General features: G+C 49.2%; 1 protein-coding gene across 1 annotated transcript; it reads left to right on the plus strand.

Moving 5' to 3' along the window:
* Positions 1 to 8,155: 8,155 nt before the first annotated feature.
* NCU03868 (hypothetical protein) lies at positions 8,156 to 10,545 on the plus strand (the record flags this gene model as incomplete). The annotated part of the gene is made up of 4 exons (XM_951448.2): positions 8,156 to 8,463; positions 8,521 to 8,673; positions 8,736 to 9,613; positions 9,750 to 10,545. 4 exons carry the CDS (start codon positions 8,156 to 8,158, stop codon positions 10,382 to 10,384), a joined length of 1,974 nt encoding a protein of 657 aa, XP_956541.2. The 3' UTR covers positions 10,385 to 10,545.
* Positions 10,546 to 12,526: the final 1,981 nt, after the last annotated feature.

Raw genomic sequence — 12,526 nt, forward strand, 5'->3', positions numbered from 1 at the left:
CCGTAATCCACAGCTTCCCTCTCAATGTTGCGATTACCTCGGACTGTAGTGGAAGGGGGTAGTTGTTAGGCATTGTCACTTTGTTGAGACTGCGTAAGTCGATAACGACTCGTGCTTTCGGTTTGCTGTGTACTATCCTCCAGACTATAAAGACGGGGTGTGCGAATGGCGTAGCTCGCGTTGCCTATTCCATTTTTCCTTTGGCGTGTAGTTCTCCGAAGATCTCGTCTAGCACTTCTCTGTCCTTCTTGCTTAAGGGGTAAGAGCGTGCTGCCACCCGCTGGTTCTGCTATCCTTCTACTAGCGGTACTCTCATTAAGTCCTCGGGGGGCTGCTTGATCAAGTCGTTGTCCTGCTATAGTTTTGGGAACTTCTTTACCAGCCTGGTAATCTTTTCTACTATTCCTGGGTTTGTTGCGCAAATGTGGATTCCTTCGTCTGTTACGATTTCGGGTACGTCCGTTGGCATCCTGATGCCCAGTGTTGATTGTTTTTCTGGCACGCGAGGTCGGGTTGTCTGTTCCTCGGTTGCTGCGTTTCCTGGTTGCACGGGGACGTCAAAGACATTCTTTGATTGCTCGATCATGTTGAAAATGGAGTCGGATAGCGGTGTTCCGGGCGGTGGTTCTGCCGGGGTTGATAATTTTGGATCATCCTCTTCGCGCTTTTTGTGGGCTGGGCTGCGTGCCGGGGCCCTGTCTTCAATGGTGCCGTTTGCGATCGCGCGCACTATGTTGTTTAAGTCCAGGCTCGCGTTTGGGATTGTAGCGATCGAGGTTAGGGTTGTTATCGATATTGGATCTACTACTGTAGACCCGGCGGCAACGGCTGCCTGTACGCTTGTAATGCTTCCCAACGCCGTCAGGGCTGTACTAATCGTAATAGTTTTCAAGGCTTTTGTCCAAGTGGTTGTGAAATAGCCGGTGTCTAGGGTTTCGTGAATGTCGCCTACTTTACTGTACTTGTTGATTGTCAGCGGGCCGTCTGAAAGGTTTACTACTTTCACCACTTGTGGTGTTTTTGCGTCGATTATAGCGTGTACCGCTGTATTGTGTTTGGCGATAAAGCTGAAGCTTCTGTCTTTAGGCAGCGGGGTGTATTCCACGGGAACAAAGGCTTCTTGGCCTGGCATCAGTACGACTTTTCGCGTTGCTGTCACTCTCCTTTTACAGGCGTTGGCGTTGTTTCGGGCGCTAAAGGCAATATTGAAACCGTCCAACTTGGGGAATTTGATCCTTCTGGTCCCATTGTCAATCACCAACTCGTGGGGCTGCGCGAAATCGTTCCCCAGTAGCATGTTTGGCTTCAGCTTGTCTACCACCCAGCCTGATTTGGTAAATTTTATTAACGTTGGTTCTCCGTCCTTGTCTTCCCCAGGTAAATAGAAGGTAAATGTCGCCCAGTCCTTTGTCTCGTATTTTCCACCCTCGATACCGGATAGACAACCATTCCGTTCTTTAATGGTATGCTCTAGTTGCTCTAAGAACGGGCGTCCTATAATGGTACGCGCGGCTCCGTTGTCGATGTATACTTCGTCTATATTGGTATTCCTTTCTAAGTTGGGTCTTACGGCGATGCGCAAATGGGTGAAACTTGACAAAGGATTTTTATTAACGGCCTCCGTAGTCTCCTTTGGGGCCTCCTTTAGTTTGTAGTCGAAAGCGCCGTCTATAAATAGGGCTTCGTCCGTAGGTGGGGCTTCCTCCTCTACGGTCGGGGCTTCTGAGTGTTCCAGTGGTTCTTTGCTTGATCCTTCGATTTTTCCTTCCGCCGCTGCCGCGCAGCCCTTCAGATGCCTAAATAGGGCATTTCTCGACTCGTTTACCTTATGGCAGTGGCCGCAAGTGCGTTGATGCGGTTGATTAGCCTTAATGCTGATGCTCTCAGCCCTGGCCGCGTGATGCGGGCGGTATTTTCGAATGTGGCGTCGCGCGATCAGGTCGGTGTCGAAGGATTGGTGGCATTTGTAACAGGTTCGAGAACTTTCTATTACCATGTAGGTGGAGTCGCCGTTACTGTCTTTGCCGCTGTCTGAGTGCTCAGACTCGGGTTCCGGGGAGTCGTCTTCGTTTCTGTCGTCGATGTGGTGGATGCGATCGCGTCTTGGTTTGAAGTTATTGCGCCTTATATTTTTTCCGCGGTCTTCTCGGCGGTCGGTTCGCCTCTTGTCGTTAGGTTTTTTATCCGAGCGGTCCCTGTCGTAGGATCTTTTGTTAGAGCGATCTTTGTCTTCGTATCTGCGATCCCTGCCGCCGAATCTGCGATTATTACCGTTGAATCGGCGGTCTCTCTAGTCTCCGCGCCGGTTTCTATTGTAAAAGCCTCGGTCTTTACCACCGCCGTAGTCGCTATAGGTTTCCTGGCCGGCTGCGAGCAGGACTGCTTTTGATTCTTCGATTACTTGTATGTAGTCCTCGAGGCTTATGTTTGAGCGAGGGGCGTGTAGGTGCTGTTTAATTTTAATGTCCATGCTGGTCCAGATTTGAATCATAGCGCCGTGCCAATTGTCATTCTCCTCGTTCATTATCCCTATGGCCTTGGCCTATCGGAGTTTGCGCTGCGTGAACCGGACAAGGATGCCGTTATCCTTGATAATATCCTTCAAGTACAGTTTAGCGGCTGTGAACTTGCGAGTTGCCGATGCAGCGTCTGGAGTCTATCGGGCCTTCAGGACCTTCAGCTATTCGTCCAGGTTGCCGTTCTGCACTCGGCGTCGTTTTTCTGTAGTGACTTCGGTGGACTACTAGATTGCCGCTGGTCCTCCGAGCAGGGTGGGAAGGATGTCCTTGATCTGATTATTCACATCCGGGCGGGTGGGGTCGTCCGTATAGGTCTTAATGCGATCGATAAAGCTGAATACGTCGGTGAATATTATATTTTTGCCGTCCATGACGGTCCCAAGGTCGTCCGGATTGTTGTAGTGCGGGTTGAAGACTCTAATGTCATTACGCTTGATCTTGAAGTAGCCTTTATAGCGCTCCTCGATTTCCTCGTCCTCAGTCACTATGTCTTCTCCTTCGGGGGGCGCAGTACGCTTGAATTTGTACGACGTCTCTCCCTTTGTGGTTCGGCCGGTGGCGGGGTTAAACTCTCTTCGCAACATTGACTCGGGTTCGGTTTTCGCTCGTCCGGTTGCGGGTTTGGCCGATTCATTCAGGAAGATTTTGCGGTCGGTGGGCACCGCTTCCAGCCATTCGTTTAGGGCTTTCTCCAGAATGGGTCCCACTGCTTCCAGATCCTTCTTGATCATAGCTGTGTCAGCTTTTCTTGCTCTGTCGGCTTAGTCCAGTTGTTCGCCTAGGTTTGATATTTTGGCGTCCAGTATGCGAGATCTTTGCAATAGATAGTCCGTAGTGAACTTGTTATTCCCGGGGTTGGCGGGCGGGGGAAGCTCGGCCTCGCCGGGGTGCAAGCCTGTTGTCGCGAAGGGTTTTGGAACGGTCGAGGAGGGGCCGGCGGCGGGAGTGTCGGTAGAGATGTCGTCGTCCGAACCGCCGTGGCCGGGGGTTAGGGTGTGGGATTGAGTTGTACGGGCGCGGGCTCGAGTAGTTGGGCCGGGGCCGGTGGGCCTTGCGGGACCTTTGCCTTTCTTGGAGGTTGGCGGCGGGGGAGGGGGAGGATTTAGTTCGGTAGGGGCACCGGTGTTGTTTTCGTCTTGACTGTCAAGGATGTCGTTATCGTTATCGAACTCATCGTTCGGGCGATTTTTATCGCCAGGTTCGGTGTCGGACATGCCGAGACGTTGTCTCTACTTGGGCTTGGGTCGGGGTCTTTCAAGGGAGGGCTGGAAAATGAAGAGCTGGTCAATCACACGTTCAAGTCTGATGTTTGGTATCGGGGGTACGAAGTGCGGTTGATGCTGATGACCATGGTTAGGGGAAGTCTCTGGATCCTGTGAGGAAGCCATGACTTTATGGATACGCTCGTCTGTTGAGAACAGCAACGAGGGGGAAACCCTTAGCGTCGACGCTGGTTTGCGCCTGAAGCGGAAACAAGGGTCGGATCCGGGTGGTGATCGTCTTTCTGCGATGCGAGCCGCCGTGAAAGACGTGAGGGAGAAAGGTGTATGCTTAGACTCTCTTGAAAAGAGCCGTCTTTGCAAGGAGGATGCTGGGGGGCAAGCGTTTGCTTCCGTCGGTGAGGATGGAAGTGTCCGTTGCTTTCCAGGCTTTGAGTTGTTTGGGTATCGACCGCTTCTGTCGGTAGTCGCTTTGGGGAGCGCGATTCCGGAGATGCGGTGTAGACTGTAAACGATAGAAAGAGTTGTCCGTTCAAGCCCACTTGAAAAGTGCTGCTATCGCGGGTCTACGCAACGCTGAGAGCGACTACGAAGATGGTGATGGATCCAAGCTCACCTGTGTTCCCTTGAGAAGAGCCACGACGGGTATGCTTGTCGCATTTGATGGTTGATTGATTGATGCGTCTTGCGTTCAATCAAATCGTGGGATGCAAAGAGTCGGTCAGACGGTCTTTGCGTTGCAGCTACCATATGATGGGGGATGCCAGATGTGTTGTTGTAAAGTAGTAAATATTAATAATGCTTCGGAAGAAGGTGTAGGCCAGAGGCCCGCACCAGCGATTGAGTTGATATACCCAATCGCGTGTCGCTTCCTTATCTAATCTAGAGTGGGTCAGCGACCCGCAGTCGCATGCGCGACAGTCGTGCCAGCCCGGCAGGCACCTCCCTGCCTGCCGTGGTACCGGCTTAGTCAGCCACCTTGGTCATGCCCCTAATGGTCATGACCCTTCTGCTTTAAAATACAACCAATCCGGCATCAATAACCCTTGGCCGTTAATTGTTCGAAGTTTCAAATTAAAATTATTATATATTGGAAAAATTAGTAAAATAGAGTTTTACTACTTAAGTAGCCCTCTTTCAACTAGGAGGAGTATTATTCCTAAATAGTAGAAGGCTACTATTAATAAGTAGTAGAATTCTTAAAGTATATATAAAGTACGTAATAACCCTTACCTTTATTAAGTATATAAGTATTATAGTTCTCTAGTACTATATAGTAGGAATATTAAATAGTTATAGTACCCTTAATAGGGGTTTTAATAAATTTATAGTAATTACTACCGTTATTACTACTATTATTAAAGGTTTAGGGTATTAGAGAAACCGGCGTAGCGGGAGTTAAAGTAGGTATAGTAGTAGGAGCCGGTGTAGGCGCTAGAATAGTAATAATAGTAAGTATAGGAATAGTAATAATTAGTATAAGAGTAGGTATAAGTATAGAAATAAGTATAGGTACGGGTATAGGGACGGGTATAGGTGTAGGAGTAATTATAACCGGGTAGCGACGAATTAGAGTAGTAGGTTAGAGTTTAAAAGGATTTTAATTAGAATTAATATTATAATTAAGGGTTAGTAATAAATATTTAAGGGTATTTTAAAGCGGGGTTAAGGGTATATATATAATATAATTATAATTATTTATTAAAGGAGTAAGAAGGAGAGTATAAGTAGTAGAGGGGTAAAATAAAGGTAATATAAATATTAATTATAGTATATAATTGTAATTAGAAGGAGAAGGGGGAGGTTAATATTATAGGATTGGCGCCTAACTAAGTATTTAGCTTTAATTAGTTAAATTTGAGTACTAAGACGGTAGTTAGTATTGAGATTGCTCTAATTAATTTAGACTACGGTATTAAGCCTCCGGTACCCGGTCTTCTGGAGTATTCTCTAGCGGCCTTAGGCTATAAGGTAACTACTAAAATATACGGCTATTTAAGCTCTGGTACTCGAGCGACCCGGAGGGTAGCGTTTTATTCTTTCTTTCTTCGTAGAACCTTAATATACACACATAAGGCCAGTACCTGCGTATCGCTCTGCTGTCCCCTTACAGTGGGGGGAGAGATCATAAACCAGCCAGCAGTGTTCATACTTTACTACGGCACGGCTATGGCGTGCGTGAGGGTCTTGACGACGATCATATCTGTCAGGACAAGTGAGATCGCGCGGACTCAAATTGTACGCAGTACCTGATCACAGCGGCAACGAAATATGCACTGTGCGGGTACCTCATTCTTGCGCCCAGAACTAGTGTATAACGCCAAACGTTCCAAGCATCGAGTACCACATGACTTAACGTCCATACATTTCGAACAAGCGGTTTTCCACCACCTTGCTATACACGTCTTCCATCACATCAATGAAGGTCATCAGGAAACAGCACCAAGGCCCGACCTCCAGGGTCAAAATGCTGTACCCAAGCGTTATATGCCGTCTTAGATCTTCATCTCATTCGTCGACTATTCAAAGCTCCATCCTAGTATCTCCCAGATTACCCCGTTTTGAATTGGCAATCTCTTGTTTCCCCCGCGTATCGATTATCAAGCCTAAAGGCTACAACATATCAAGTGGCTTGATCGCTATACCTAAGATCCAGTTATAGGCCGTTGATGTCTACCAGTAGACTAGTACTAACGCTTTCCTTGCCGACTGGCTTACCTATCTGCCTACCTACTATTCGGGGTGCATCCCTCACTCTTTCACTTCCACTTGACCGCTAACATCGGACTTCACAGTTACTCCCGTCTATACCTCGCGCTGACAGGACTTCCCTTTCGAAAGGCTTGATATAATATTGTGGGGTTTTCGGCTATGCATTCCCCATATCTTCGCTACCACCCAAGGTACCGTGCCTTCACGTGGGCTATAAAGCTTCATGCCAATAAAAGCTGCAGGTTGAGGACTGTCGTGGCTGTTGTGGAGGGTGATGAAATGTTGCATCTCGCACAAGGTCATTGAGAAATGGCTTGCTTCCCGATGCTTATCTGGTCGTCCTTATCCCTGAGGAAGGCAGACGCTGCTCCGTCTCAACGTCGAGCCCCCATTGCCTTTTGGAGCCCGACCATCTTGCACCACAGAGGTGCACGTCCAAACTCCCATTGCCGAGGAGAATGGACTAACCATGATATTGGCTGACAAGTCACACCAAGAAGGTGCAAACCTCAACTCGTTAGAAGAGGTTCTGTTGCCTTTAAAGCCACTTTGTGCTTAAATTAGGTGCGTTTTTGGGGTAAATAAGGTTGAGATGCCATATCAAGCAGACCAAACCCTGAGGGAGAGAAGATGGGTATCTACTCGCCTCTCCACATCTCTTACGGTCAGGCGGTACTTGTCCATCTCTTTCGATTATATCCCGCGCTTTATCCAGATTACCAATGCTACCCTTCCAGCATCCGTAGACGTGGGTTGTCCTGCTCGACTTTTCAAACGTTCCACAATGGTCACCACTCTCACAAGTTGTCCGTACACTACCCTGTTCGGTCAGTCAAGTGTTGGTTACATGTATTCTGCCAGGCTGACAGTATCTTCGCTCAGTACCACCCTCAGTCCAAGTTAGGAAGCAGGCAAAACTACAAAACCCGCGGGAAAAGGCACCGCACGATCGACTTTCCTCGCGTACCCGGCAGATCCAGCCACATCCCTCTGGGTCCTGCATCCAGGCACAGAACGTGCTTCTGCCCAGTCTATGCAGAAAAGACCTTGCGAGAGGTGCAGTTTTACTGCTGTTAGTTTTTCCTTGGGCAATGCTCCATGCTTGGACCCAGTTTAGAGACGGTAGCTCCTAGTTATGTCGACCGGCAATTCGAATCCCACGTTGGTATTGGGCAACCATGCCGGAAATGAATCACCCAACAGGTTCTCACTGCCGTTCTGCCCGTGTTTGCCAGGATTCAGCTTGCTTTCATGCGATGGGCAAGTAATGCACTCGTTATCTCATAGAGGTCTTATACTGACCTAATCCTGCCCGCCAGTCCAATCACTTCCCATTTGGTACCACCCCCTGGGGAAGAAAAACAAGTACCTGATCAGGTAAGAGAACACTCGGCGAAGATGCCCCGAGCGGGTGGGGGAAGGCAACATGGACTAGAGGTACCTATAGTTCACAAGATCGAAATATATCTCGGCCGGACTCCTGAAGGTCTAGACTTTCACTCCTCCCTTCATCATACAAGCCTTAAAGCGTGCCTTCCTACCTTGTCTCTCATACCTGCCCTTTAGTCCAGTCCGAAATCTTGGTTTAAGAGGAAGAGGCGCTGCCTCACTCACCTCTACTTGAAGATACACTTTGGTTTTGTTCACAGAGCGTCACTCGTCGTCTCACCATCATTTTATGTGAATCTTACCTACGCATTCATAATGCTCCCACCATCACCTTATATTTCCAGTGGGGGAGGGCACGCTGGGACAGAAAGAAGAGGCGGAGGAGGAGAAGGAGGAGGAGCAGCTGCTTCGAGTGACGGAGGCCATGAGAGCCCCGCCATGCAAGCCTTTCTTGCTATGAGGCAGCGGAAGAACGAGCACATGATGAAGATGTACGCAGCAGCACTATGTGGCCTAGTTGCTCTCTTCATCGTCTTCCACTGGACGAGATGGTTTTTTGTTAGAGCAGAAAGGTCATGGAAGCCATTGGCTACACTGGGACGTCCCTTTGTTGCGATTGAGAGGTACGTACCGTACTCCAACTTTCGAGTTACGACCTGTACTGAAGGGTTCTATACTAGGTCCGCAAGGAATCTTCTTGTCCGCAAGGTCCCTGGCTTCAAATCGGCTGGGCATGCGCTGCTCGTTACAGCATATGTTGTGGCCAATGTTGCCGTTGGGTTCACGAACGTAGATGCCGGCTCCAAAGCCAACTTTGCCTCCAGGTTTGGCTGGTAAGTCATTCATGTATATCACAAGGCTTTGCCTCAAAGTACTAATGAGACTGTACGTCAAGGCTGGCTCTATCAAACCTGGGACTCGTCATCTTTCTGGCACTCAAGAACACCCCTTTGGCTTTCCTCACTGCCTATTCCTATGAGAGGCTTAACTGTCTCCATCGAATTGCCGGATATACAATGTTCATCTGGATGGTACTCCACGCGTCCCTGTACACCACATACTTCAGTGAAGCAGGAATCATCGTTACAAAGTTCCAGGACCGGTCTGAAATTGCGGCCATCGTCGCCGGCTTTTCCTTCCTGACAGTAGTCCTCTCGGCCACCATCCTCCGGCGAATTCGGTATGAGCTATTCTACATGGTCCACATTTCGAGCTGGATTCTGGCCATTGTCGCGCTTGGAATCCATCGATCGGATTTTGCAAAGAAGGGAATCATCATTATACTTTTGGCAGCTTCCATGTGGGTTCTTGATCGCCTTATCAGGATTACCAGAGTTCTATATTACGCCTTGAACAACGAGGCGACATTATATCCTCTTCCCGATGGTGGGACCAAAGTCATATTCAAAAAGACACCCGCCAGGGCGGTAGCAGGAAAGCATTGCTTCATATGGATACCGGCAGTACGCAAATTCGAAACGCATCCTTTCACAATCCACAAGACGAACTCTATGGAGTTTACCATTAAGGCACAAGAGGGCTTCACTCGTGACCTCCACCAACACGCGCTTGCCAACCCAGGTATCAGCGTGAGGGCGTCTCTCGATGGACCTTACGGCACATTTCCGGATCCGATGGACTACGACAAAATTGTCCTTATCGCCGGCGGTGGAGGTGCTACTTTCACCTTTGGCCTTGTGGCGAATATTCTTGAGAGATTACATGACGAACCTCACAAGAATATCACGTTCATCTGGACTGTGAAGAAACACGGTGAGTCTTGCGCCATACACGATATGACCGTTTCATTCTTGCTCTCATGAAGGATATTTTTATCGACTTGAACCATGCCTACTATGACGGTCTTTGTCCAGGGAGAGTAACTGACCGTTTTGCGTCCGTGATATAGAAAACCTGGCGTGGTTCAAGGAGCACCTGGAGACAATGAAGAATCACGCACACTCACCGAAGGTCGATGTCTCCATCTACGTGACACGATCACCAGTCGCTTCTCTGCATCACCGCCACTTGCCGCACGTTCATGGCCACAGCCTGCTGCACCACGCACAACCGCGCACCTCGGAATCGTCCTCGGGAGGATCTTTACCTCCTCTGTCAGGCGATATCAGCGGCCGCAGCGGCTCCCCAGACACCGAAAAGATGCCTCGATTGCCACTACCTACTCATAGTCACCAGCACCGAAACCACCCATCATCGACCCTGTCAAAAAAGGATCTTGAAGACGGGGGCGGCGGCCTTCCCGTGGTCTCTCATCACGGCAACGCGGCAGACAACAGCACTGGTACCGAATCACATCCTCATCCCCATCGTGCGCACGGTTACGAGCATGCCATCAGACCCGGCAGACCGGACATGGCCACACTAATCCGCCAGGCCGTCGTCGGTACCCCTTCAAACCAGCGCGTACTCGTGGCGGCGTGTGGACCGGACGGGCTCATGCATGTCGTGAGAGATACGACGGCGAGGTTGATACAGAGAGACGGGCCGGGAGTGGAGCTACATTGTGAGCAGTTTGGATGGTAAATGATCTGCGAGTCGCTTCAAAGCATCGGCACAGAGGAGATTCGGTCTGGTTATCGTTTTTGCGCGTGGAGAGTTATGATCAGCGATAGTTGGCAATTACATCGTATATAGCCCTTTCCTCGCACCCATCATGAATGTGAAGCAGGTGTACTTGGGCTATGCTTGCTGTTATCTGTTGTGACCCAGTTGATTTGTGTTTTTGGATGGGTGCAATCGACATGGAACATGGGGAGGGGACGCAGGTACTGCTCGGAGTTCTTGTTCATCAACATTCATTGCTCTGGGGGAGGGGGAGCTTTTAGTGTACTTCAAGCTAGGGGGGGAGTCAAGGTTCATGGAGCCTATCAACCACCCATGAACGACCACAACTCTCGATCTTTCCCAATGCTGTGACAAAACGTCGACCGAGAAGCTTAGCAACCAGCCCATTGGATGTCGTCCATTCATGTGGGTTTCTGCAGGCCCCTTTTCATTGCGTCGACGTCCGCCATGATGAAGTGTCATTCTTATCATATTCGCATTTTGCTTCTTTGAAGCCGACGTGTTGGCTTCTTCCGGGCTTGATGACTACTAGAATCTAGAACAAACAACTCAAGTGAAAATTCTTCCGTCACTCCGTGTTGGGGTCGTCGACTGGACAATTGTCGATGAAGGAAGCTGGCTGTGATAGGGTAATCAGGATTGGGGGTACCTTGCCGGCCATCAGCTCCTGCGCAGCTGACACACATTGTTCGGTAGCTGTGACTGGGCAACAAAACTGAAAAGACGTTGCCGACATCGATACGCCATTACCAAGAGGGGAGGGGAAATATACACGCTGGTGTACTGATGGGAAAGAAAACGGACAGCAGGTGAAAACGACTTGTCAGGTACTCCTGTCGGTGTACACTAAATGGTTTTCTGATAGATGATGGATAATTTAAATGACTCCTCGAGATGTCCGTTATGAACTTGGTGAGTGCACGAATGGCGAGGTGGCTCTTCAACACGTTTTTGTAGTCAGTGGTGTGTACCCCTCTGCCGGCATGTAGTGCAAAACGCTAGCGCGGTGAACTGCAAAGTGGCGATAACCTTCTTATTTTCTAGTGTAGTGTAAACAATAAATGGCTGCTTTGTGGTGTAGTGTACGCAGTACTCACCTCCAATCCCCTGGATATTGTAAGGTAGCGGTACCATGCTGACAAACTAAATACCGACAGAGGTGTACCGGGTAGGGTGAAGGAAAACCTCAAAATCGTTGCCGGGCCTATCTAAACCAGGTGATTTCCATAGCGAAGTCTGTTAGCACAATGAAGTGTTTGCCAAGGATTTTCCAAACAATCAAAACCCCTGTGTTGTGTTTGATGGAGCCTTTCTTTTGCTTGTGTTTGAGGAGACGAGGAAACAGCGATCAGCTAGCTCAGCGACAGCAGGTGAGCTAGGGATGCGAGATAGCGACGCGAAGATGATGCACCGACGTTATTAGCTATTGCACATCATAGTCCCGCTTTAATAAGAAACCCGATCTCCGACTCAACACTAAGGACGGAGTTAACTGAAAATAGACAGATACCCCTGGCAGTATTGCATCAGCCATGGTCGAAGCACGCTGGGAGGAGATTTCCCTAGATAGGTAGTGTAGATATATAATTATCAACGAGGAGGAAGAAACAGAAGAAGGGGAAGAAGAACTTGAAGAAGAAGAAGCAAGAAGGAGGGACACCCAAGGTTGGCTTGGGACTGACAACGCGGAGAGCCGGAGTTGTGCTACATATTAGGTAGTCAGACATCTATCTGTGACATGGTTCCCTCCCTCTACACTAGTGTAGGTCCTTGGCGCCGATCTTATCAGTCCCTCTGGAGGTTCATGCACGTAGGTTGTTTGCAGTCCACCCCACCTCCCACCTGCTTCATATCTCTCAAGATCATGATCTCAAAGGCATCAATAGTGAGTTCATATGCAGTGGTGACTATGGATGGAGCTGATACAGGATCTATCGTCTGCCGGCTGTTATATAAAATGTGCGAGATCCTAACTCTGATGTTCAACCGACCTGATGAGCCCTGTGTTGTTGTCGTCGTCGTCGTCGTCGTCGTCGATATGTCTGCGGTCTTGGTTTTGGACTTGACGCCTCTTGGATAGAGAAAAGAGGCTGAACAGTA

This window comes from Neurospora crassa, linkage group VI, assembly GCF_000182925.2.
Source record: "Neurospora crassa OR74A linkage group VI, whole genome shotgun sequence".
NCBI lineage: Eukaryota > Fungi > Ascomycota > Sordariomycetes > Sordariales > Sordariaceae > Neurospora > Neurospora crassa.